This window comes from Pelophylax lessonae (assembly GCF_965119305.1).
Source record: "Pelophylax lessonae genome assembly, chromosome: 1".
Classification (NCBI taxonomy): domain Eukaryota; kingdom Metazoa; phylum Chordata; class Amphibia; order Anura; family Ranidae; genus Pelophylax; species Pelophylax lessonae.
In genome coordinates this window covers 521,480,697-521,504,228 of record NC_138768.1, presented here as the reverse complement: position 1 = coordinate 521,504,228, position 23,532 = coordinate 521,480,697, and the positions used below count along the sequence as shown (strand labels likewise).

Sequence of the window (23,532 nt, the reverse complement as noted above, 5' to 3'; positions counted from 1 at the left end):
ACCATCAAGGGCCAGTAGGTCCAGCCTTGCTGAACTAGAGCCTGAGCGGCCCCATAGAGCACCTGCAAGCAATCTGGAGACAGCCGTACATTGGAAGGGAAAAACCTTACTGGAAAAAAATTGATCGAAAACTCGATCTAGCAAGTGGACCGCACGACCCCCCCGAACCCAGCTGCCTGGGATTCCAGGCCAGCCGCAGGTGCGAGAACCAGCAATGATGCACCTTCAGGCCGAGTAGGCCTTGTCCGCAGGTCTGGAAAAAAAAAAAAACGATCTCTGGTTCGCCAGACCAGGGTCGTTTGGAACCACCCGAGGAAGTCTTGAAGGACTGTGCCACATCTACTGTCCCTGAGGAACAAAATGTGAGCCGAAAAGGAGGGACCCGGGTCCACGACAAAGGCCCTTACCCCTGTTAGCCTGTGGAAGAAAAGCACTCTCCTCCCCCCCCCCCCCCACGAGAGACCCTTATACAATGTCATCCAGAGCAGCGCCAAACAGGCAATCCCCCGGAAAAGGGAGTTCCATTAAGGCTTTCTTAGAAGCTCATTCTGCAGACCAACACCCCGACCAAGGATACGGCAGATAACCGCCACCAAAACCGGCAGGTGACCCAATAAGGGAGCCGTGCCAAGCGGCATCGCAACAAATTGCAGCCCCCACGCCAGTTGTCCCAACAGCTCCCCCAAGGCAGGAGGGAAGAAATGCACTCTTCCCCTGACTCAAGTCACGGCATTGGAACTCTGCCCTCAAGAGTCTACGTGGCAAGGGCGCTTGCACTTTATGAACATGCTAGCAAAATAGGCTGCTCCGGATGCATGTGTGCCAGACGCAACCCGCGCCCCAGGTGCAGCAGCCGCCGCTGCTTCCTCCAATAGCAGGGAGGCACCCACCGAAAAAAAAAACAGTGCATGCACCAGCGCCTGTATCATGCGCGGCAGGGGAGGTAGAAATGTAGACTCCGAATCCAAGACATCAGATGAGGCAGGATTAGGTGGAGAAACCTTTCAGCGTACCTCGCCCTCTCGAGGCCCCCTCCACCCCGGCTAAAATGCTTCCTGAACTGCTGAAAATGCATTGATGGACAGTGGAGCTCCGGAAAGGCTCTGCGGACTGAGGGGGTCAGGTGGGAGTCACATGGTCTGCAGGGTCCATACTGAACCAGAAGAACCCACCAGCAGAATAAAAAAAAAAAACACACGATCCCACTGTGCTACAGTGCCCCCCAAAGGTCAGGCACGCCCACAGACAGACGCAGAGGCCCCCAGAAACCACTGTCCCAAAATGCATTCTCAGGACTAGTGCGGCAACAGGACCCACAGGGAGAGCCTCCCGCCAGCCCTGCTACACTATCCTGCAGCAGGATGCCCTGGAGGAACCGACCAAGGCCCCTCCTGCCTGCACGATCGACCACCGCAGACAGTGCACCCCCGGCCCCCCATGCGGCCTGCACACTAGGTTTTAGCCTCAGGTAGGCCCAAACAGTTCCCCGGGGGGGGGGGGGGGGTGTTGCACAGGACGGAGGGAAACCCAGGAGTGTGAGGGTCCGACCATCCCAGGGAGGGTGCCCACGTCCACCCCAAAATCCGCCAGGGAAGGGGGGGGGGGAACGTTTACTCACTGTACCAGGAACACAAGTGGGTGCCATCTCCTGACAGAACCCCTCTTCACCGCAGTGTGGGGGCTGTTGGCCAAATAGGAATGCTGCGGCATAGGCCTATACCCAGTGTACGACCTGGCGAGACGTTTAACTCGCAGGGCCAGTCTCCGTCCAGTGGGACTATGTCACGGCCGACAAAGCGCAGAGCTAAGGCCTGCACGCACTCGCTGGCCAGACTGGGGTGAACCCGGCCTAAATACATGCAATTCAGCTTAAGAGATTACCTAAGGGATGTCCACAGAGGGAGAGAGCAGAAAGAGCTGTAGGGGAAACCAGGGCTAGGCCGTCTGGTTTTTAATGAGTGGGAGTTCTCTGGTGTTAAGGTTTGGATGATTTTATAATATACAAGATATTAGTTCTAGAAAAAAAAAAAAAAAAAAAAATCCCCCTGTGCAGTGATGCATGAGCTGAGGCTCCACTGTGGATGATAATCGTACTGGGACTTTTGTATCAACATAAACATGTCTGGGAATTAGCCTTAACCAAATCAAACAGCCCCATGATCCATGGCGCCTCTCCCTTATGGCACAACAAACTACTGCATGACCTCATAGTCCAGAGATATGGGCCTCTAAGAGAATTATTTGTGCCACCTCTATACCTCAAACTGTCATAAACCCTTTAAGTTATTATAGGGAATTTTGACTCCAATTCTTTGTTCTTCAGATACCCACAATTGAGACATGTGCAAACCCAGTTTTCCAATACTCTCCCAGTGTTGGCAACTATACCATTATAAACTGTTGTAGGTGGTCTAGAACCTCAAAAAGCGGATCTCCACATTTTATAATATGCTCATTACATCCTCAGCCACTAAATTTTTTTACCAGGCTAAGTCCCCGTTCACACTGGGGCGACCTGGTCGCCTGACAGGTCGCCTTCCATAGAGAAGCTGCGGACCCGTTCTAATAGGAGCGACACAAGTCGCTCCGACTTAGAAAAAGGGTCCGGAGCTTCTTTGGGGCGACCCGGAGCGACCTGCATAGACTTCAATGTTATGAAGTCCGTGCCGGCCGCTCCCGAGGTCGCGGTGGCAAGTAGAGTCGCCCCAGTGTGAACGGGGCCTAAATCTCACTGGGAAGCAGATATAAAAACAAACAAACAAACAATCTGAATGATTAAAACTGGGAAGAGGCTTCAGACACCTGTAAACTGGTATTTCCCAAATGGTCATATTTAAACACAACTACAGTGTAAATATATATCACACACACTATTTAAGCTTTACCCAATGTGTAGCCGCCCACTATGCTCTAGGTGTCAGTAGCCCCTGGTACCTGCATCACTTATGGGCATGCGCAATTATTCAGAGATATTGGCAGCAAATTGTGTGGTTCCTCCACAAAACACCATGGGATCTTCCCTTTCTCCAAGTTTCAAACATGGTAGACTTGTGATATTTCCTGACCCTGAAGATAAATTCATGACTATATTACTCAATTAAACCTTGTATTGTTTAAAGAAATTGATATCTAGAGCTTGGATGCAAGCAGCTCACACCCCCCAATTCCATGCATCTATTAGAGTTTGATGCTTTCCTACCTTACAAAAAAAGGGTGGTACCTCTATGTATATTAAAATATGGGACTTCTGGCTAAAAGCAGCAGGCACCTGTGTATAAATTGCCTTCTCCTCTCCCAACCTTGAACCGTTGGGACTTACTGCCCACCCAGCTTGCTTTCCCTAAAACTAGTAGACCCCCCCCCCCACATTAAACATTCAGGAAAAGCTTTATTCACCACCATGCTCATTTCTAGTACATGTGATGTAATGTAATGATGCCCTTTTCTTGAAAGTCTAGTGTCCCGTTTAGCCTCTCATGCTCACACTCATTGCAGCTCTGATTTAGATGTACATAGATATTGCTACCGATATGTTAATTTATCTCACCGCTTACTAACAAGTCAGATTGTTCCTCTCTTTTTTTTTTTTACTGTACACCTTGTTGTATTCACTTTCAATAAATTGTCTTTTTATTTAAAAAAATAAACATACATTTAAATAAAAAGGGAGACCTCAATTTTACATTCAAGACTCAGAACAAAATTACAAAAATTCCACAACGATAAAAATGTCATCCAGTCACATCCTTTATTAGATAAATAATAAAAAAAATTCACATATTGTCTCTCAGGGCTAAGAACCTGAGTTTCCATATTAGAACATTCTATTGCAGCATGATCTTCTAGGTAATGCGTGCAGTCTAAAGAACTGTGGGGGCTGACTTATAAAAACCAGAATGAAAACAAAATAATGGTTTTGCCCCCATTTAGCAAAGTTTGGCTTTAAGTTGTATCATGTACATTGCACAGCTCCAACCCTACACCGAGCACTGTATATATAGGCGGATTAGAAAATATTAAACTTAACAGTACATGAGCTAAAAAAAGTAACAAAAAATATTTGAGATAGAGACAGTAAAAACCCATGAGTTAGTATATGCAGGATCATCACCCTGGAAACAGTCACATTAATCATATCTGGTAGTTTTTGGTTTCTTTTAAGAATCTTCATTAATGTATGTTAACATTTAAGTTACTACCAGAAACAGTATAGTCTTTAATAAAATGGAATGCAAGAGTTCTACCTTATATTGCTATGCACAATGGTCCCTCCTAACTGTAGGATAAGCTTTACCTGAAGGAAAAATGTGTAAAAAAGGAGGGGAAAAATAAAAGAGGACTAGCTTCTGTATAGAAAATCAGGACTCTACAAAATAAATTGCCTTGTAACAGATAAAAAGGTTTGAAGCAGTCCTACCCTTATTCATAAGAGGTGTTATGTGTTCTTTGGTCTTTTGACAAGACATATATAAAAAGAAAAATGCAGCAAAGAAAAAACAAAAAAACAAACAAACACTGTTAAAACAAAACGATTTTCCTCTTCTACTTAAAGGTCTGCTGAGAATTTAATAAAAAGTTACACAATTTTACTACCTTGCAAGACTAAGACTCAAGCTAGCCATAAACCTAACAGTTTGGAAGCTTGCAAAGATGGGAAAAAAAAAAAAAAGTATTTTACTACAGTCTTTCCCTGTTATATATGCACAATATACAAAACTCAAAAAACATTGACATCTGTGTCCCTGGTGCAAAGGGGTAGACCCCAAGACAGCTCTACATGCGACTGGATGTAAACCGACCCCAGTGTCCAATTACATCAGGCTACCTCCAATCTGTCCTGTTTAGGCCTGGGGAAAAAAAAAAAAAAAAAACAGAAGATAGCAGTCCAATTAAGTCTCTTTCTGGACCTGGACGGACACAGAGGTAACTTGTGTAATCAGACACAAGTCCATTTACATCCACCTGTCCATAGAGCTGCATGGAGCTTCCGATCAGATCTGCCTGAAAAACGGACAGGCGGACATAATCAGAAAGCCTGCGTGAAAGGCCCCTTAGGAATCAATGTAGTTTCAGTGAACCAACCCAGCAGAAAAACTTTAGTCAGGTGTGTGCGCACACCCCTGTTTATAGCCACAAGTCTCTGATATCCGAAATCAAGACGGCATAAATCTCACTGTGGGTGCCCTGAGTGGACATCAACAGATTAGCTACACTGGAAATTAGCAGTTTTAGCTCCTATAGGACACCTTTGAGGTTAGAAAATTCACTTTTGGGATTTTTTCTTCTTCAAAAAGAGGTATGGCTAATACTATCGCCCCTGAGAACTTTAAAGGCACTTACTAGGCCATAAGCAGACCTCTGTACATATGGCAGTATTATATACTTGCATCTTCAGAACCTTTTCTTGTTAATACTTAATCATTTTAAAAGCAAAATATTTAAATACAGAAAATATGAAAGTCTACATTTTTGGGGAGAGAGAAAGAAAGGCAGCTTGGTCTGATTTGGAATGGAATTTGTATTGTGCCGCATGTGTACCATCTAAAAGTCCTGTTCATTAATGTAATTGTACGGTTGCGGTTCTTCATCCTCATCATGCGGCAGGTCATCAGGATTGCCCTTAGGACAATATTTAGGATCGTAGATCTGTCGGCCCAAACCAAAAATCTGGCCACTTTGATTGGCCCCTTGGTTATATCCCATCTGTAGTGACATGGTAGAGTTATCACACTTCTCAGTACCCGTTTTGGTATCATAGATGTGTCGTCGTGTTCCTGGAGCCGTCATACCCACCTGGAACAGTGCAAAATATGTGAACAATGGTTAACACAAGCACATACTTTTAATTGTTTTATCCTGGAATATAGACACATACCTTTTCCATTGCTAGAAAGATGGACAACAGTTGAAATGGAATTCATAGCACAAGTATTCACAGTTTTAATAACCAATCACATAGGGGCGATCCGACTCGGGAGGGCGACCTCCGAGGTCGCTCCTATTAGAACGGGTCCGCAGCTTCCCTGCGGCGACCTGTGAGGCGACCAGGTCGCCTCAGTGTGAACGGGGACATATACTTCTATTTTTACAAAGCAAGCATTTACAGGGCTCTGCAGACCACATACACCCCCGCCCCCACCGCTGTAAGCAGTTTAGACCTATGGAACAATACAAATGCATACCACAACACGTACGCACTACCATGTAAAGTGAATCTGTTAGCTTTGTTATCAGTAACTTCATGACATTGCAACAAACAAATGTTCATTTTTGGCAGCAACCATAATGAATCAGATTCAGCGTTTGTTCCTCATGGAAAACTGCTATATTTAATACTGCTCCAAACATCCAAATCAATACTCGCATCAAAATTTGATGCGTGGCAAATAAGACCTAGAACCCCCCACATGTTTAAGAAAATAGCAGGGACAAATGCTGGCTGAAGGTCAGAAGGTCAGAATTTGGGCACCCACATCTATAATTTTATAAATATAAGTCCACTTATAGTGTTCTCTAGTAAATATGAAAAAAAAGCCAAATCTTTTTTTTTGTTTCCTCAATCTTCAAATTCTCTAAGGCTCAGTTCACATTACTGCAACATGAAAGTCGCGCAAATTACTGTGGGACTTTGTCAGGCAACTTCCTGGTGATTTTCTGGCAACTTGAGCACTACTTTGAAATGAGGGATGGGGGACCATGCAGGGAATGCCTGGGTAATCTTCCTGTAATGTTGGATCCAAAAATCACATCAATATAGATGAAGATCTGACTTGGGTGTGACTTCCATTAAAGTCTATGATAGAAGTCAGATAGAAGTCACCCTGAGGTACAGGAACCTTCCCTAAGGTCAGAGCAACTTCAGTAGTGCTAATTAAGACAGCTCTCATTGACTAAAGTGGAATGTCACAGCTCATGCAAATTGGGGGTCTCACGTCGGATCTCAAGCCAAGACAGTGTGAACCGAGCCTTAGATTACATTTCTTGTGAGCATATAACTGATCTACACCGTTTTAAACCTGGTTTCAAATAAAAGATCTGAAGCCGCTTCTTTTATGTACTTCTGCTTACCTGACTGGCTCCTTTGTTGGTTCCCATCTGAAGACTAATCGTGGAATGATCCATAGGTGGCAAGATATTATGCTTTGGGTCATAGAGATGCCTTCTTGTCCCATAGGCAGTCATGCCAGACTGGCTGGCACATTTATTTGTCCCCATCTAAAGGAGAAGGACAAGAACCAAGTTACAAAGAAGAAGTTCATTGGTTAGAATACACGTCCGATGTTAAGGCCCTCACTGGATTATATGTCACCCAAGCTTCCCCTGAAAGAGCACAGATCCAAAATGTCAAAGACAGGACTGACTCTATAAGAGCCTGTTGATTTTTTGCTGCTCTGGGTCTGTTAACCAGCTCAGATACAGAACTAAAAAGATTCAAGCAGTAAAAAGACAGACCTCACCTTGGCAAGTAAAATTAGCACCCTAATACACAGGACTTCACTAGGCCATAGATTTTACATCAGATATGCAGGTTTAAGTCACTTTTAGGTAACATACATTCAGAGTGCCTTGTACACTTCATTTTGGCAAGCGTACCAATCCATTTCACCCATAGACTTCAAATGGCCCATTCATTGTCCATGCTTCCTCCTCTCCCCTGGAGCAACCTAAAAATAAGTACAGTGGTGGAGCCAGAGGGTTAGCTGGGGCCACCCCAGACGAAGTCCTTGCCACCCCTGTTGCCACCCCGATCCTGGGCTGGTGCATGGCAGCAGAAGAATCACAGGGGATCGCCGTATGAGAGCTGCGGAGGGAGGTGGATGGAGAGCTGGTAGGCAGAGGGAGGGAGGAGGAGCGGAGGAATCACAGGGGAGCGCCGATCCATCCCACCCCAAGACAGGAAGACCGGACAATCGTCCTGCATCTTACTTTGTGTCCTCCCAATTCTGGGTGATGTCATGAGGGAGGGACTAACGAGAGAACCTCAAATACCCATTGGCTGGGGAGGCAGCAGGAGTCGGTGCAGCCTAAATCTTGCAGGCTGCACCGCCTCCTGCTACTTACACAGTCAATGGGTGCGTCGGAAGCGCTGTCTGTCAATCACATGCCTTAAATCTTCATCCCGATTCCCGCGGTCTTCCTGTCTTGGTGAGGGATGGATCAGCTCTGAAAGGAGTTCCTGGGAAGCCTGCAGTGACTGAGGGTGATGGACGGTTTTGCCCAAGTAGTAGAAGCGCCTGTTCTTGTACAGTCTATGCTCCTTACCAAAAAGGTTTCCCCCTTTAAGTCATTGTAATGTCACCCATATTCTTGCCCTTTTACCAGGGTGAAAAGTACCCCGACATCTGTGCAACATTAGTGTCAGCTTACTGTCAGTCACCCTATTTAAAAAGGACAGGAATATGGGTGGCATTACAATGATTTATAATAATTCTTCTAAATCCTGTTTTTTTTTTTTCAGCAGAGTGGCAGATTTTTTATGGGGCTAATAAGCCACAACAGCAAGCCAAGTGTTTGGCTTATGGTTGTGGCATGGCCCCATTGACCTGGATAGCCAAATTTCACATAGGCTTAACATAAACCATCGCGGCTGTGGCACATGTAGAGGGGTTCAAGTTGTGATCTAGACTTCGAGTTGCCTGTTTTTACCATCCCCTGACCGCTCAGGAAAAAAAAAAAAAAAAAAAAAAGTCTTAAATGGGCAAAATGATCTGAAAAAAACTGACCCTTTAACTACTTCAAGCTCCCCCTTAACTACTTCCGGCCCACGCTATAGCCAAAAGACGGCTACAGCGTGGACTCCAATTTCCGGGAGGCCGTCTTTATATGGCCTCCCAGTAACAGGCTCCCCGCGCGCTCCGGCGAGCGCGCATCGGGGAAAATCTGTTTCGGCCGTGTCCCTTGGACACAGTCAATCACAGATCGTGGTAAATGGCCAATCGCAGCGGCCATTTACCACGTGATCGGCCCATGCAATGAGAGATGATCTCATATGTAAACATATGAGATCATCTCTCATCGCCAGCTCTCCTTCCTCACACAGAGACTGCGTGTGAGGAAGGAGCAGAGCCGATCAGCGCTTAGGGGACAAAGAAAAATGTAATCAGGGCACTGATCACCAGTGCCCTGATTACAAAAGAGGTAAATAAAATAACACAAGTGCCCACCATCAGTGCCCACAATCCGTGCCCATAGTGCTGCCAGTCAGTGCCTGCTCATTTAGGCACTGACTAGCAGCACTATGGGCACTGAGTGTGGGCACTAATGGTGCTGCCCAGCAGTGCCGCCCCTCAGTGCCCAGCAGTGCCGCCTCATCAGTGCAGCCCATCAGTGAAAATTTACTCGCAGAAAATAAGAATTTTTTTTTTTTTCCCTTCAAAATTTTCTGTTTTTCTTTTTTTTTGTAAGAAATAAAAAATCCAGAGATGATTAAATACCACCAAAAGAAAGCTATTTGTGTGAAAAAAATGATAAAAATGTCATATGGGTATAGTGTAGCATGACCGCGCAATTGTCATTCAAAGCGTGAGAGCGCTGAAAATTGGCCTGGGCAGGAAGGGGGTGAAAGTGCCCGGTAGGCAAGTGGTTAATGACCAGACCATTTTCTGCGATACGGCACTGCATTGCTTTAACTGACAATTGTGAGGTTGTGCGACGCTGTACCCAAATACAACTGATGTATTTTTTTTCCCACAAATAGCGATTTCTTTTGGTGGTATTCGATCCCCTCTGCAGTTTTTTTATTTTGCGCTATAAACATAAATTAGCGACAAATCCTTTTTACTTTCTGCTAGAAAACTTTGTATATTGACCCCCCCAAATTAATACCTTGCCACCCCTGTTTTAAAAGTCTAGCTCCGCCACTGAATAGGTAAACTCTTAGACACGTTGGTAAGCATAGGCATAAGGAGGGAGGGGACAGTTTTAGGTGTAGTTGGGGTTATACTGAATTTCACTTTTAGGTCTAAAGGGGTTTTTTTTGCATGTCCCACCCACTAGCTGCAAAAAAAATTGATTTTTGTAAGAACTTACCGTAAAATCCTTTTCTCTGAAGTCCATTGACAGACACAGCTCTTATGCTTCTTATACCATAGGGTAATGCTGCCCCCTACAGGAGTAGTACTAGGCAGGAAAAAAAATCAATGACGCCTACAGGGGCTGTGAGGGTTGAAAAGAAAGCAAAAAAAAAAAAAAAAAACCTGAGACCGAAGTTCCAGCAGGAAACCTAGGTCCTACTCCTTAACTTGGCAGCAAGAAACTGGCTTGTGGCAGAGAATGAGGGGTTATGCCGTGAAGGACAGCCCCTGTAGGCAGGTCAGTGAATTTTTTCCTGCCTAGCACTACTCCTGTAGGGGACAGCATATTTCTATGGTATAAGAAGCATAAGAGCTGCATCTGTCAATGGACAATAGAGAAAATAAAAATATATATTATTTCGAAGGCATCACCTGTGTAGTAACTTTTTTTCCCTTCAATTGCTTTTCACCAGTATTAGTTAAAAATGTCCTCCCCCAACCTCCACACCACCAACCATCCTTACCTGCAGTCCTATAACACACTGCCCTGCCTTCTTTGTATTGTCATCAAAATTTCTGTGCTGCTTCTCAGCATATTTTACTCCAATATCCACATCACTCTGAAGACCTTTTGTCTTTGCCTAAAACAGAACAAAACAAAAAAAATTGAGATGAAGAAAAGCAAGATTCCGGAAATGTTCAGAGGCAAGCAATAATATATCCCAGTGTTTCACCACCCTTTTCCAGTCAAGTAACCCCATTTTAAAAATGTAAATGCAGGATACTTAACATTAGAGAGAATTTATTTTTTCTAGAGAGAATTTATTTTTTCCCGAGCAACACACCTTTGCACAACTGCTATTGACAAGTATTCCAAGGTTTCAATTCTCCCTCATTTAGGTAATGTGACCTCAACGCTGATTGAAAGGTGCAGGGGAAGAGGCAAACAAGGATAATGTTCAGGCACTCAACATCCTCCCTATCAACCGATGATGCCACTTGTTTAGAAGCCAGCGGCTAGAAGGTTGCCACGATGCACAATGAAAACCTGGGGCTTTTTGTAAATAAAAAAAGGCAAGCTTGATCCACCCGCTGGCTTAAATACAATTTTTAGGCATTTTGCCAAGGCACCCCTGAAGATTGAAAATGGCTGCTTTATGCTTTCACCTTGGTTTTTAACCACTTGCCGACCGCCGCACGACTATCTACGGCGGCGGTCAGCCCCTCACAGGCAAAGTGACGTAGGGCTACGTCACTAGCTTGTGAGGGTCTAGGGAGCGAGCGCGCGCCGCCGGAGGCGTGGTCACGGGGCCCCCCCGTGCGTGTGACCGGCGGACCCGATGTCCGCCGGCCACTCTGCGATCGGCGGGGGAGAGGGAGAAAGTCAGGCAGCTTGTGTAAACAAGCTGCCTGTCATTCTCCCCTCTGTATGAGAGATGATCATATGGATCTACTATGTAGATCCGTTGATCACTCTGCATACAGCTGAAGCCACAGCCAATCACAGTTAGAATCTCGCCCCTAGGGACACACACAGCCCCTCCCTCTAAAATAAAGTTAACCCCTTCACTACCAGTGTATTTTTACAGTAACAGTGCATATATATAGCACTGATTACTGTAGAAATGTCACTGGTAACCCCAAAAAAGTGTCAAAAATGTCAGTCAAGGGTCCGATCTGTCCACCGCAATGTCGCATTCCCGCAAAAAAAAAAAAAAAAAAAAAAAAAAAAAAAAAAAAAAAAAATCGCAGATCGCCGCCATTACGCGTTAAAAAAAAAAACAAAAATGACAAAAATCTTTCCCTTAGTTAGTAAACGCAATAACTTTTGCGCAAACCAATCAAAATACGCTTTTTGCAATTTTTTTTACCAAACATAGGTAGCATAAAACAAATTGGCCGAAAATGTTAAAAAATTTTGATTTTTACATTTTTTTTGGGGGAATTTCATATAAAAAAAAGGGAAAAATATTGCTATTTTTGCAAAATTTACGCTCTTTTTTTGTTTATAGCGCGTGATCAAAAAATCGCACAGGTGATCAAATACTGCCAAAGAAAGCTCTGTTTGTGGGAAAAAAAAAAAAGGACGCCAAATTCGTTTAGGTACAGCGTCGCACGACCGCGCAATTGTCCGCAAAATACCCCCTGGTCGTTTAGCAGCCAAATCCTCCGGGGCTTAAGTGGTTAAAGAAGCAAAAATTGTTACTGTGTGCTGTTTCTATAGTTCAGCTCACAGAGAGGGATACTTATTATAAGAGCTGGTTTTAAGGCTCCGTTCACATGTAGGCATTTTTGGGGAGTTTTTCTGCTCTAGGATCAGCTCTCAAAAACACCCAACAAGACAAATCCTATTCATTTCAATGGCCCCTGTTCACATCTGAGCGTTTTGACGCTGTGAGCAAAATGCTCAAAAAAGTACATGAGCTTCTTTTTGGGCAGATTACAGGCGTTTTCCATTGGTCTCTATTCAATCTAAAAACGCCTGTACAAAAGCCTGTAAATCGCAGTAAAAATTGCGCGAAAACGCTACGCTCAGGTGTGAATGTAGCCTAAAGGTCAGTTTGCGAAGAATTTCTTTTGTTCATCAATAAAAGTCCAACTACAACGTACAGTGAATACATGGTTAATGAAAAGGTAACAAATCAAATGCCCTTAGAGAAAGCTGGGAATACCAAATATTTGGAGCGCTTCTTTAACCTCCCAAACTATATGTGAACCCCTACCTTGTAAAACAACCCATTCTGTTTAAAATTGAAATGCAGAAAGTTTGTAAAAAGGGGAGAAAAAAAAAAAAAAAAAGCCACCACACAACAGTGTAGCAGTAATGCAATCTAAGATTTGAGAAGCTGCCATGAAATATATGGTTTTGGGTTTAATATCACTTTCAAGTTGGAGATATCAAACATGTAAAAAAATAAATAAATGTGCAAGTCTACATATACACTAAATTACCAAAAGTATCGGGAGGCCTGCACATGGACTTTAATGGCACCCCAGTCTTAACCACTTAAGGACCAGTAAGTTAACAATTTTTCTCTATAAAGTGAAAGAATGTTACGCCAAGTAAATTTATACCCAACAGGTCATGCTTTAAAATTGCACACACTTGTGGAATGGAGACAAACTTTGGTACCTAAAAATCTCTATAGGTTGATGCTTTAAAAATTTCTAAAGGTTACCAGTTTAGAGTGTCAGACGAGGTCCAGGGCTAGAATTGCTCTCGCTCCAACGATCACAGCGATACCTCACATGTGTGGTTTGAACACAGTTTACAGATGGGAGCGCTACTTGCATATGCCTCTGCACGCGACCACGGAGGGACAGGGCGCTTCAAATTTATTTTTTTCTTCATTTTACTAGGCATAAGCAAGACAGGTCCTCTATAATGTGAGGAGATCTGGGGTCAAAGAGACATCCGATCTCACATTTACACGCAAAAGCAAAAAAAAAAAAAAAAAAAAAAAAAAAAAAAAAGGCCCTTTAACCACTTGACGACCAGCTGCTGTCCATATACTGAGGCAGGTCGGCATGTTCCCGTACGTTGCTTCGCGGGAGCGCTCATGGGGGCACACCCCTATACGCCACAGGGGAAGTTGATCTGCGGGGCCAGCGGCCGCCAGGCACCTGCGATTGCTCCCTCTGGAGACAGAACGGCGGGCTGCCGTTGTAAACACGGCAGACAGCTGTTCTGTCAGCAATGAACACAGGGCTCCTGTGTTCCTCCTATTTGGGAACACAGGTCCCTGTGTTCATTCCAAAAGTCCACCCCCCAACAGTTAGAAAGCACCCCTCAAGGACACATTTAACCCTTTGATCGCCCCTGGTGTTAACCCCTTCCCTGCCAGTGTCATACAGTAACGTGCATATTTTTAGCACTGATTACTGTAGTAATGTCACTGGTCCCCCCAAAAGTGTAAAAAAAAAAAGTCAGTAAGGTATTCCATCTGTCCGCCGCAGTCTCGCTAAAAAACGCTGATCGCCATTTCTAGTAAGATAAAAACGACATAAACCTTTCCCCTAGTTTATAGAAGTGATAACTTTTGCACAAACCAGTCAATAAACGCTTATTGGGATTTTTTTTTTACCAAAAAGGTGTAGCAGAATACAAATTGGCCTAAAATGATGAAAAAAAAAAAAAAAAAAAAAAAAAAATGATTTTTGTCTTATCGTAAAATCCTTTTCTCTGATGTTCATTGACGGACACAGCTTCATATCTTCATTGACCATTGGGTTATGCTGCTCTTCTCAGGAGTAGGACACTAGGTGGAAGAGAGTTAAAGCTCGACTACACCCCCTAGGGTGGCCCCAGGGGGTATACTCCCACTTCCTGCTATAGGATCTCAGTTTAGTAACAAGCAGTGTCAGAAGAATACATAACCCAAATCCACAGATGGATGGGTGCTGTGTCCGTCTATGAACATCAGAGAAAACGATTTTACAGTAAGACAAAGAACCTGGATTTTTTTAGTTCGACAGACACAGCTTCATATCACCTTGTAGAACGTGTGCAGACGACCAGGTGGCAGTGTTAATTTTGGCAGCAAATTTCAATTTAGTTTTAGTCTTAGGACTAAAATGGCATTTTAGTTTTAGTCCTATTTTAGTCTTCTGCAAGTGTTTTAGTCGTATTTAGTCGACTAAAACGCCATACATTTTAGTCGACTAAAACGCCATACATTTTAGTCGACTAAAACGCCATACATTTTAGTCGACTAAAACGCCATACATTTTAGTCGACTAAAACGCCATACATTTTAGTCGACTAAAACGCCATACATTTTAGTCGACTAAAACGCCATACATTTTAGTCGACTAAAACTAATTTTAGTCATTTATAATCAAATGGGTGTAGTTCATTTGTAATTTGTAATGCATTATTTAAGCATTTCTCTACTATTTCCAAACTCATTATATACTACTGCTGGTCCTGGAGGGAAAAATCTAATATGTTATTATTTATGCTTTGAGCATGCACCAGTGTTAATTTTTGGCAGCAAATTTCGATTTAGTTTTAGTTATAGTCTTTTGACTAAAATGCCATTTTAGTTTTAGTCGTATTTTAGTCATCTGAATTGTGTTAGTCGACGAAAACGTTTTAGTCGACTAAATTAACACTGCCAGGTGGCCACCTTGCAAACCTGGACCACTGACACCGGATGACGAAAAGCCCAGCAGATGCTACCTGCCCCTTACAGGAACCATCCGTAAGGACAAATAAGGAATCTGATCTGCGAATGAACTCAAGATGCCGCAAGGCACACCCTAATGGCTCAAACCAAATCCAGGGAATATAAGGCAATCTCTTTTGGATGTTTGGGCTTAGGACACAGCGAAGGCAAAACCATGTACTCATTCAATAGGAAGCCTGAGACGACCTTAGGGGAACAACTGACAGGGACAGAAAACCACTTTGTTCCTGTGAACCACCAGGTAAGGCCACCGACAGGACAACACAGCCAGTTCTGAAACCCTGAGTGCAGAAGTAATAGCCACAAAGAAGACCACCTTCTGTGATAGAGTCAGAGGAATCTCGCAAATTATTTTAAAATAGCGTTTTTTTTTTTTTGAAGAACCGACAGCACCAGATTAAGATCCCACGGAGGTACCGGGGACCTTACTGGAGGAGCCAAATGGCAAATCCCCTGCACAAAGGCATGTACCAAGGAATTTGCAGCTATCTTGCGTTGGAAAAAATTGCCAATGCCAAAATCTGGCCCTTGATGGTGCCCAGGGTTAAACGCTTATCTACACCACTTTGTAGAAACTCCAGCAGACGCGATACCGAAAAAGAACGGGGGGCGGGGGGAACCCTCCCGAGACTCACACCAAGTAATGTACGCCATCCAAGCCAGATACCAATACTTCCAAGGAGTAGATTTTCTAGCTCTTCGAGTAAGAATCACCAAATCAGACAACCCTCTATCCTTCAGTACCTGGCTTTCATGCCAGGCTGTTAAAAGTCAGCAACTGTAAAGCAGGATGGAAGATCAGTCCTTGAGATACAATATCTTCTGAGAGGGAGCCGCGGCGTCCCAGTCTCATCAACCCTGATGTACCAGGACAGAAGAGGCCAGCTTGGGGCCACCACAATGACTGACATCCCTTCTGCCTCGATTCTACGCAGAAGTTGTAACGGAGACCACACACACACACACACACACACACACACACACACACACACACACATTTTTCTTTTTCTTGGGTTCACTTTATATTTACATTTACATTGAAAACTGAGGTTCTGGTTATTGTTGACCCAGTTTTTGATACTTATGAGTTGTTAAAGGATCCTTTCAGGATTTGCTTTAAGGTTTCTCACAATATATGCACTTTCCTTTATTGTTTTCAACCTGCACTTTTCAATAAAATAAATTCCAAACACTTTCTATTATTGCCTATGGCATTTTTTATTTAACCCACAATATTACACTTGTATATATCATTTTGGGTGGCACTGTGAGATACACTCACCCTTTGCGGTAATTTTTATTTGCACTGTATACCACCTTCTTGATCCATGAGTCACATCTATAGGTAGCGCCTGTATCAACCTCCACGCACTTTCACTTTATTCTCACCCTTGCACCCCAAGGGTTGGTTGGTGGCAGCTTACACCTATTTTTATGGTATCTAATATCCTCTATTCACAGTAACTTCATAGCGCTGGTCACTTTTCTTTGTTATAGTAGAGCTTTGTTTCTGCCTAATGCCCTACTCCTATAAAGAGCAGCATAACCCAATGGTCAATGAAGATATGAGGAGGTGTCCCATCAAAGACCAGAAAAGAAATAGGATTCTTCATTTTTTTTTTGCGCAAAAAATAAACCATCAACTTCAGTGCCTGACCTCACAAATGCGCTTCTGGAAGAATGGTCAAACATTCCCATAGACAATAAAAAATAATTTTTCAAAAAGAAACATTCCCATAGACACTCCTAAAACTTGTGGACAGCTATAGTAGAAGAGTTGAAGCCGTTATAGCTGCAAAGGGTGGGCCAACTCAATATTGAACCCTATGGACTAAGACGCCATTAAAGTTAATGTAAAAGGCAGGTGTCCTGATATTTCGGTAATATAGTGCATGTACATGTATAATTCCCCCGTATACCATTTCTATTTTATCTTAAAATATTACAGAACTAGATATGTATAACCATTATATGCAATCACTGGCAAGTTATTGGTCACTAATCAGATTCTCAAAACACGTGAATAAGAATATACCATTCCTGCTAGGGCCAACAACGAAACTTGTACTTGGGTCATATTGCCATTCTCAAACAAGTCATTTGCTTCAAACAGATCTACAGACTTCATCCCATAACTAGACATGGCTCTGATAAAGTTTGAGAGATTTTCCAGCTGTGGGATAGAGAAAATAAATTAGTATTTGGTGCAAGAAATACAAACAGTATATTACTTCAAAACCTTTTCCGCATTGACATAATTAGCACAACACTGGGATAAAATATTATATATATTTTTTTTATTTTTTTTCTTTGATTTACCGTAAAATCCATTTCCCTGATATTCATTGACAGACAGCTCCTGATATTCATAACCATTGGGTTACACTCCCCCCTACAGGGGTAGGAAACTAGGCAGAAAAGAAATCTGGCTACGCCGATGGGCAGTCCCGGGGGGGGGGGGGGGGGGGTATACTCCCTCTCTCTGCTATAGCCACTCAGTATTGTTACAAGCAGTGTCAGGAGAAATAGAACTCTGCAGAGGGGTGGGTGCTGTGTCCATCAATTATCAGAGAAACTGCTTTTACGGCAAGTCAAAAATCCCCATTTTCTTTTCGTTCACTGACAGACACAGCTCCTGATATTCATAACTATTGGGACATCCCAAAGCAGTGTTAAACATGAGGCGTGGGAACAACAAAAGAAAATTCAAGGCTAAACAGCCAACAGTACCAAACAACCCAAAAACACACACCCTCAGAGGATCAGGTCCTCTTAAAAACAGCAGCCTGCAAAACCTTTAAGGCAAAAAAAAAAGCATCCAGATGCCAACACGTCCACTTTATAAAACTTAGTGGAAGTGTGCGTAGACAACCAGGTGGCCACCTTGCAAACCTGCGTCACTGATGCCTGATGGCGGAAAGCCCAGGAGGCACTAAGCGCCCTAGTAAAGTGTGTCTTGACAGAGAAAGGAGGAACCTGACCCCTGATGAATAGGCCTGAACCACCGTCTGTCTAATCCATCTGGAAATGGTCACAGGGAAAGGAGACAACCCTTTGAGGTCCATCCGTGAGCACAAAGTGACTTCCTGAAAGAACTGCCAGGTGTATCAGTTGTGGATTTTTTTTACAAATGTTCCCATTACATGTGTAAATAATTTCTCTCACCCACAGGTAGTTTTAAAATGGCTGCCGCATATTTAATGAACCATGTGCTTGTAGGGGGGGAGGTGTGGCCATGTGTGGATGACCTCACTCAAAGTGACCTAGGAGTGGTCAAAAGATATGACCACATCCTGTGGGTGGTCTCTCTGTGTACAGGACTATAAAAAGGGTCAATTTGCATGAGAAAAACCCTTCTACCTCACCCTTTGGCCCTTAAACATCCATGATGCAGCCTGGCTTGTTTGTTCGTTTGTAGTTGAAGAAAACATGCGGCGAGGACCTCTTTGTCCTGTTGCCGCAGAGATCTATTGGAAGCTGCTGAATCCACTACCAGAGCTAAGTATTTATTCAATATTCTTGGGACAAGGGTTGTATGTTTAAGAAGCGTATTTCTGCTGTTTTCAGACCATAGGCTGTTCATGTGTTAGGCATTGTTATATCTGCCAGTCTTGTGATGTGTTCCTAATATTGCAATAGTTTGTATGTACAGCATGCTTTTGTTTAGTTAAGGTGCATTTATACCCTGCAGAGGTCTGAGCTTCCTTGTTTATACCGCAAAGTAACCCTTGCTAGATACGCAAGCAAAACAGTTTGGGGGCTCGTCCGAGATAATTGGGGGCTCGTCCATAACAATTGCCTGCACGAGGCAAAACACCAGGTACACCCCAATTGCCCAGACCACATCCAAGGCAATTTTCTTCGGATCAAAAAATGGTGGTATAATCAGCGCAAACCATATATGTGGATAAAATAAAATAAATGCAATAAATGAATAAAAACGCACAAGGCTGCAAACAATCAGTGCTATACACAAAACACCAGTGAATACAATTACATAAATGATATTGCTACACAGCAATATCATTTATGTAATTTTCTTCGGATGTTTAGGTCTGGAACACAGGGAAGGCAACACAATGATTTTCATAATAAAGACAGGGGTGAAGAACCACTTTATCCCTGTGAATCACCAGGTAAGGTAAATGACAGGATAACGTCGCCAGTTCCGACACCCTGCCCGCAGAGGTGATAGCCACCATAAAGGCCACCTTCTGGGACAGCGTAAGCATGGGAATCTCCCAAATATTTTCAAAGGGAGGCTTCTGTAGAGCTGAAAGCACCAAATTAAGATCCCAAGGTGGCAACATAGCCTGCACTGGAGGAACCAAATGTTGGACACCCTTAAGAAAAAAAAGGTATGCACCAGGGAGTGTGTGGCCAAAAGTAATTGAAAGAAGACCGCCAAAGCCGATACCTGGCCCTTGAGGGTACTCAAGGCCAATTTCTGTTCAACCTGCTGTTGAAGGAAAGTTAGGATCTGAGCCACCGAGAAGGAGCGAGGATGAACCGGAAAAGACTCACACAGTGCAATGTACATTTTCCACGTCCATGGTAGATCTTCCTAGAAGTAGATCTCCTAGCTTTCAACAGTGTAGGAATCACTGACTCAGAAAACCCCTATCTATCAACAGCCAAGCCGTCAAAGCCAGCCACTGTAAAGCAGGATTGAAGATCACCCGAGACGCTAAAAAGATTCACCTGGAGGTTGCCCCACCGGACATACAGCTGATCAACACCTCCGGATGAAGTGACCATTCCCCATGCAAGTCCAGAGGGAGGACCATTTGTTGGACAGCAGGAGGCGAATTGCAGCCTGCAATTTCTGCAGTTTGTCCAGAGGAAGGAGCACTCTGGCTAAGGCTGAGTCAAGAGTCAGGCCCAGATAGTCCAGCTTTGTGGACGGAACCAGGGCAGACTTCTGAAGAGTCCGAATCCAGCCAAACTCCTGCAGAGTTCATATTGTGATCTCCAGGTTTTCCACCAGAGCAGAAGGAGATTGTCCAAGTAGCCCAGCCCAGTACCGCGATCCCCCGTTGGTGTAGCAAAGCTAGCACCTGGTCTAACACTTTTGGGAAGATCTGAGGAGCAGAGGCGAGACCAAAGGGCAACGCCACAAGCCGATAATGCTCCTCTCCCAAGGCAAAAACGGAGGAAGCGCTGGTGACTGGCACATATTGGAATGTGAATCATCCAAACACGACGCGCGTTTCAGAGCATGCGCCAAGCTCCCCGCGGGCACGCGCGCTTTTTCAGGTGTGAATCTGAAAAAAGAGCGCGTGCATGCCCGCTGGGAGCTTGGCACATGCTCAGAAACGCATTGTGTTCTCAGTCTTACTTTGGTGACGTCACGCGGCTTTACGATGTGTTCCAGCCCGACACACGGAAGTACCGGATCCCAGAAGCCAATGGCCGGCCTAGTTTGTCCTCCTGCTCTATCCATTAGCCTCCCTTTGCACTTCGGTCACTGGATTCCACCACCATCCTTTGAGCCTTACATTATTGTACCCCATGTGAGTTTTTTTTAAATCTTGTATGTATTCTTGGATTAAAACATACTGCACTTAGAGGCGCTCCGTCTCCCTCTTTTCACCCTTTCCACAGAGCCTTGACTTCCCTGTGTTGTGGAGCTAGCCCTTCGTTACAGACTGTTTTTTCCTTGATGGACTTCCATACCTCCATAGTATGTCCCATGCACACTTGCACCACTGCCATTTGAATTTTTGACATTTTAGTGTATTGCTTACCATACGCTGGTCATACCGACCTCTCTGTAACTACCCAGAGCGCCAGCTTATTCACTGTTTTGTCATTCCTGGGAACTGTAGAAACAGGTTTGAGTAAAAACCCTAAAAAGTCAGAACAGGGACAATCACCCTTTGAGGGCTTCGGGCTTATGAGCTGAAAAAGGCAGGCCCACGTCTACAACAAGGTTCCTTGCCCTTAGTAGCCAGCGGAAGAAAGATACTCTTCCCCCTGCAAGACCTTTTGTGATGTCATTCAGGGTAGCTCCAAACAGGCTATCTCCTTGAAAGAGAAGATCAGTCAAGGCCTTTTTAGAAGTCTGGTCCGCAAACCAGCATTTGAACCAAAAGACATGCCGAAGGACCACCACCAAAAACAGAGCCGAGCCACTAGGGGAGCCGCAGCCAAAGAGGCATCACAGATAAGCTGCAGCCCCTAGACCAGCTGGTCCACCAGCTCAGCAAAGGCAAGGGGGAGCTGTTCTCCCTCCACGGCATAAAAGCTTAGCCCACTTGGTCAGAGTTTGCAACACCAGGGCAATGGTGAATACCAGTCTCCGTGCCGAACCAGCCATAGTGTACATATTGCGGGCCACAGCCTCCGCCTTCCTTTCAGCCGGATCCTTAAAGGCCGGGGACTCTTCAACTGGAATCATGGTTGCCTTGTTCAATCTAGAAACCAGAGAGTCCACCACCAGTGGAACGGTCCACTTCTTAAGAAGGGATTCCTCATAGGGGTAACTCTTTAGCGACAATTCTGTCAAAATATGAGGGGGAAAGGAAACACCTTTGCAACTCTGGAAGGCTTGCGAGTGCCAAAGGGAACCTGCGCCTCCGTCACAGCTGCTTCCTCTTATCTTCAAGGTCTCACGCACAGATACAATCAGTGCTTCAACCAGCATCTTTTCGTGCGCGGTTGCAGACGGAGGAATCATCCTCACTATCAGAGGATTCTGGGCTCTTGGTTGCAGACCCAGCAGGGTGACCCATGTCTGTCAAATCAGATTCAGGATCTGATGAGACAGATGAGGCAGAGGAAGGAGGGGGCACTTTTTGCTAACCTGTCGCCCAAAGACCACCTCCAGCGTATCGATAATTGGTTGGGACCCAGAGGGCCCCGCAGCCTCAGAAGGGGGGGGGGGGGGTCAGGTGGGGAGATGTGCTCCTAAGACTCCATGAGGGAGAGAATCCCAGCAGAAACCGGCACCTGCAGCCACCAGGATAATCTGTAATCCACGTGCAGCAATCAGGAAGTGAAAGGATCCAGGAGTCCGCAGAAAAAAAACACACACACACACACACACACACACACACACACACACACACTTTTCTCACTAAAATGAAAGAAAAAAAAAAAAAAAAAAAAAAAAAAAAAAAACACAAAATGGCCAGGACCAAAGATCCCAGCAAGGAACTAGTGCCTAAGGCTCGGTTCACACTATGGCGAGACGACTCACTACTTCAGGGGCGACTTGTGCATTACCATGCACCACAACTTCGGAGCGACTTGCAGGGACTTCACATAATGGAAGTCTATGCAAGTCGCTCAGAGGTCGCCCCAAAGTAGTACAGGACCCTTTTTCTAAGTCGGAACGACTTGTGTCGCTCCTATTAGAACGGGTCCTGTAGCGGTCAATGGACCGCGAGGGAGCGCGACTTGTCAGGCTGACAAGTCGCGCTAGTGTGGACCGGCTCTTACTCCTGACTAGGCAGAAAAAAAAAAAACAAACAAAATCAAAAACACCATGAAGTGCCTATTGCAGAGAAGGAGTATACCCCTGGGACTGCCCATGGGCATAGCCAGACTTTCTGCCTAGTGTCATACTCCTGTAGGGGGCAGTACAACCCAACGGTTATGAAGATCTGAAGCTGTGTCCGTCAGTGAACAAAAGAGAAACGTGTTTTTTTATAATTTATATAGAGCCAACAGTTTATGCAGCGTTTTACAACATAAGGGCATACAGTAAAGTTACAATGCAATAGGAATCAGAGGGCCCAATCTAAGAGGGAGGGTCAAGAGATACAAAAAAGGTAATAACTGCGAGAGATGTTATGTATAACATTAAAAAATTAGTGGCTATACCAGAAATACATCATCTCACCCTGCTCTGCACATGCTCAGCTGCTCTCTATTTTTAGGCACTGCCGAATTTGTAGAGGCCAATCTACTGACAGCCTAAACATTTAATGCTGCTCAAGGGCTCTGGGCTTTAGCAAAATGGCAGCCTTTTACAGCACACTTCCACTTTAAGGACACAGTACAGTCATGGCTATAAAATTATAATTAAAATAAAAGTTAAAAACTACACACTTCAGATTACTCCTTACTTACCTGATGCCAGTTTTGTTTGGAAACATTGATTTTTGAAATGGAACGTGGACTTAACTTGTTCATGAGTCTAAGATGGAAAAGTGAAAAAAGAATGGTTAGCAGTAGTAGTGGAAACTAGCTCTAGGACAATATTTTAACTCCAGATTTGGACTGTCTAGGACAGCATTTCTCAACCTTAGCCTCTCCCACTTGTGATGCTCTCCCTCCGCTAACAGTTCACAGTTCTGCCGATCCCAGCCTTGTATACAGAGCCG

General features: G+C 44.3%; 1 protein-coding gene across 1 annotated transcript in view; it reads right to left on the bottom strand.

Moving 5' to 3' along the window:
- Nucleotides 1–5,489: 5,489 nt before the first annotated feature.
- CNN2 (calponin 2) overlaps nt 5,490–23,532 on the bottom strand; it is a 35,357-nt gene continuing 17,314 nt past the window's right edge. Inside the window, exons 3-7 of the mRNA XM_082256175.1 lie at nt 23,279–23,345; nt 17,238–17,375; nt 10,538–10,654; nt 7,069–7,215; nt 5,490–5,793 (exon numbers count right to left, since the gene is read on the bottom strand). Coding sequence (XP_082112301.1) covers nt 5,542–5,793; nt 7,069–7,215; nt 10,538–10,654; nt 17,238–17,375; nt 23,279–23,345 — 721 coding nt within the window. The 3' untranslated portion in view covers nt 5,490–5,541. The remainder of the gene's footprint in view (nt 5,794–7,068; nt 7,216–10,537; nt 10,655–17,237; nt 17,376–23,278; nt 23,346–23,532) is intronic.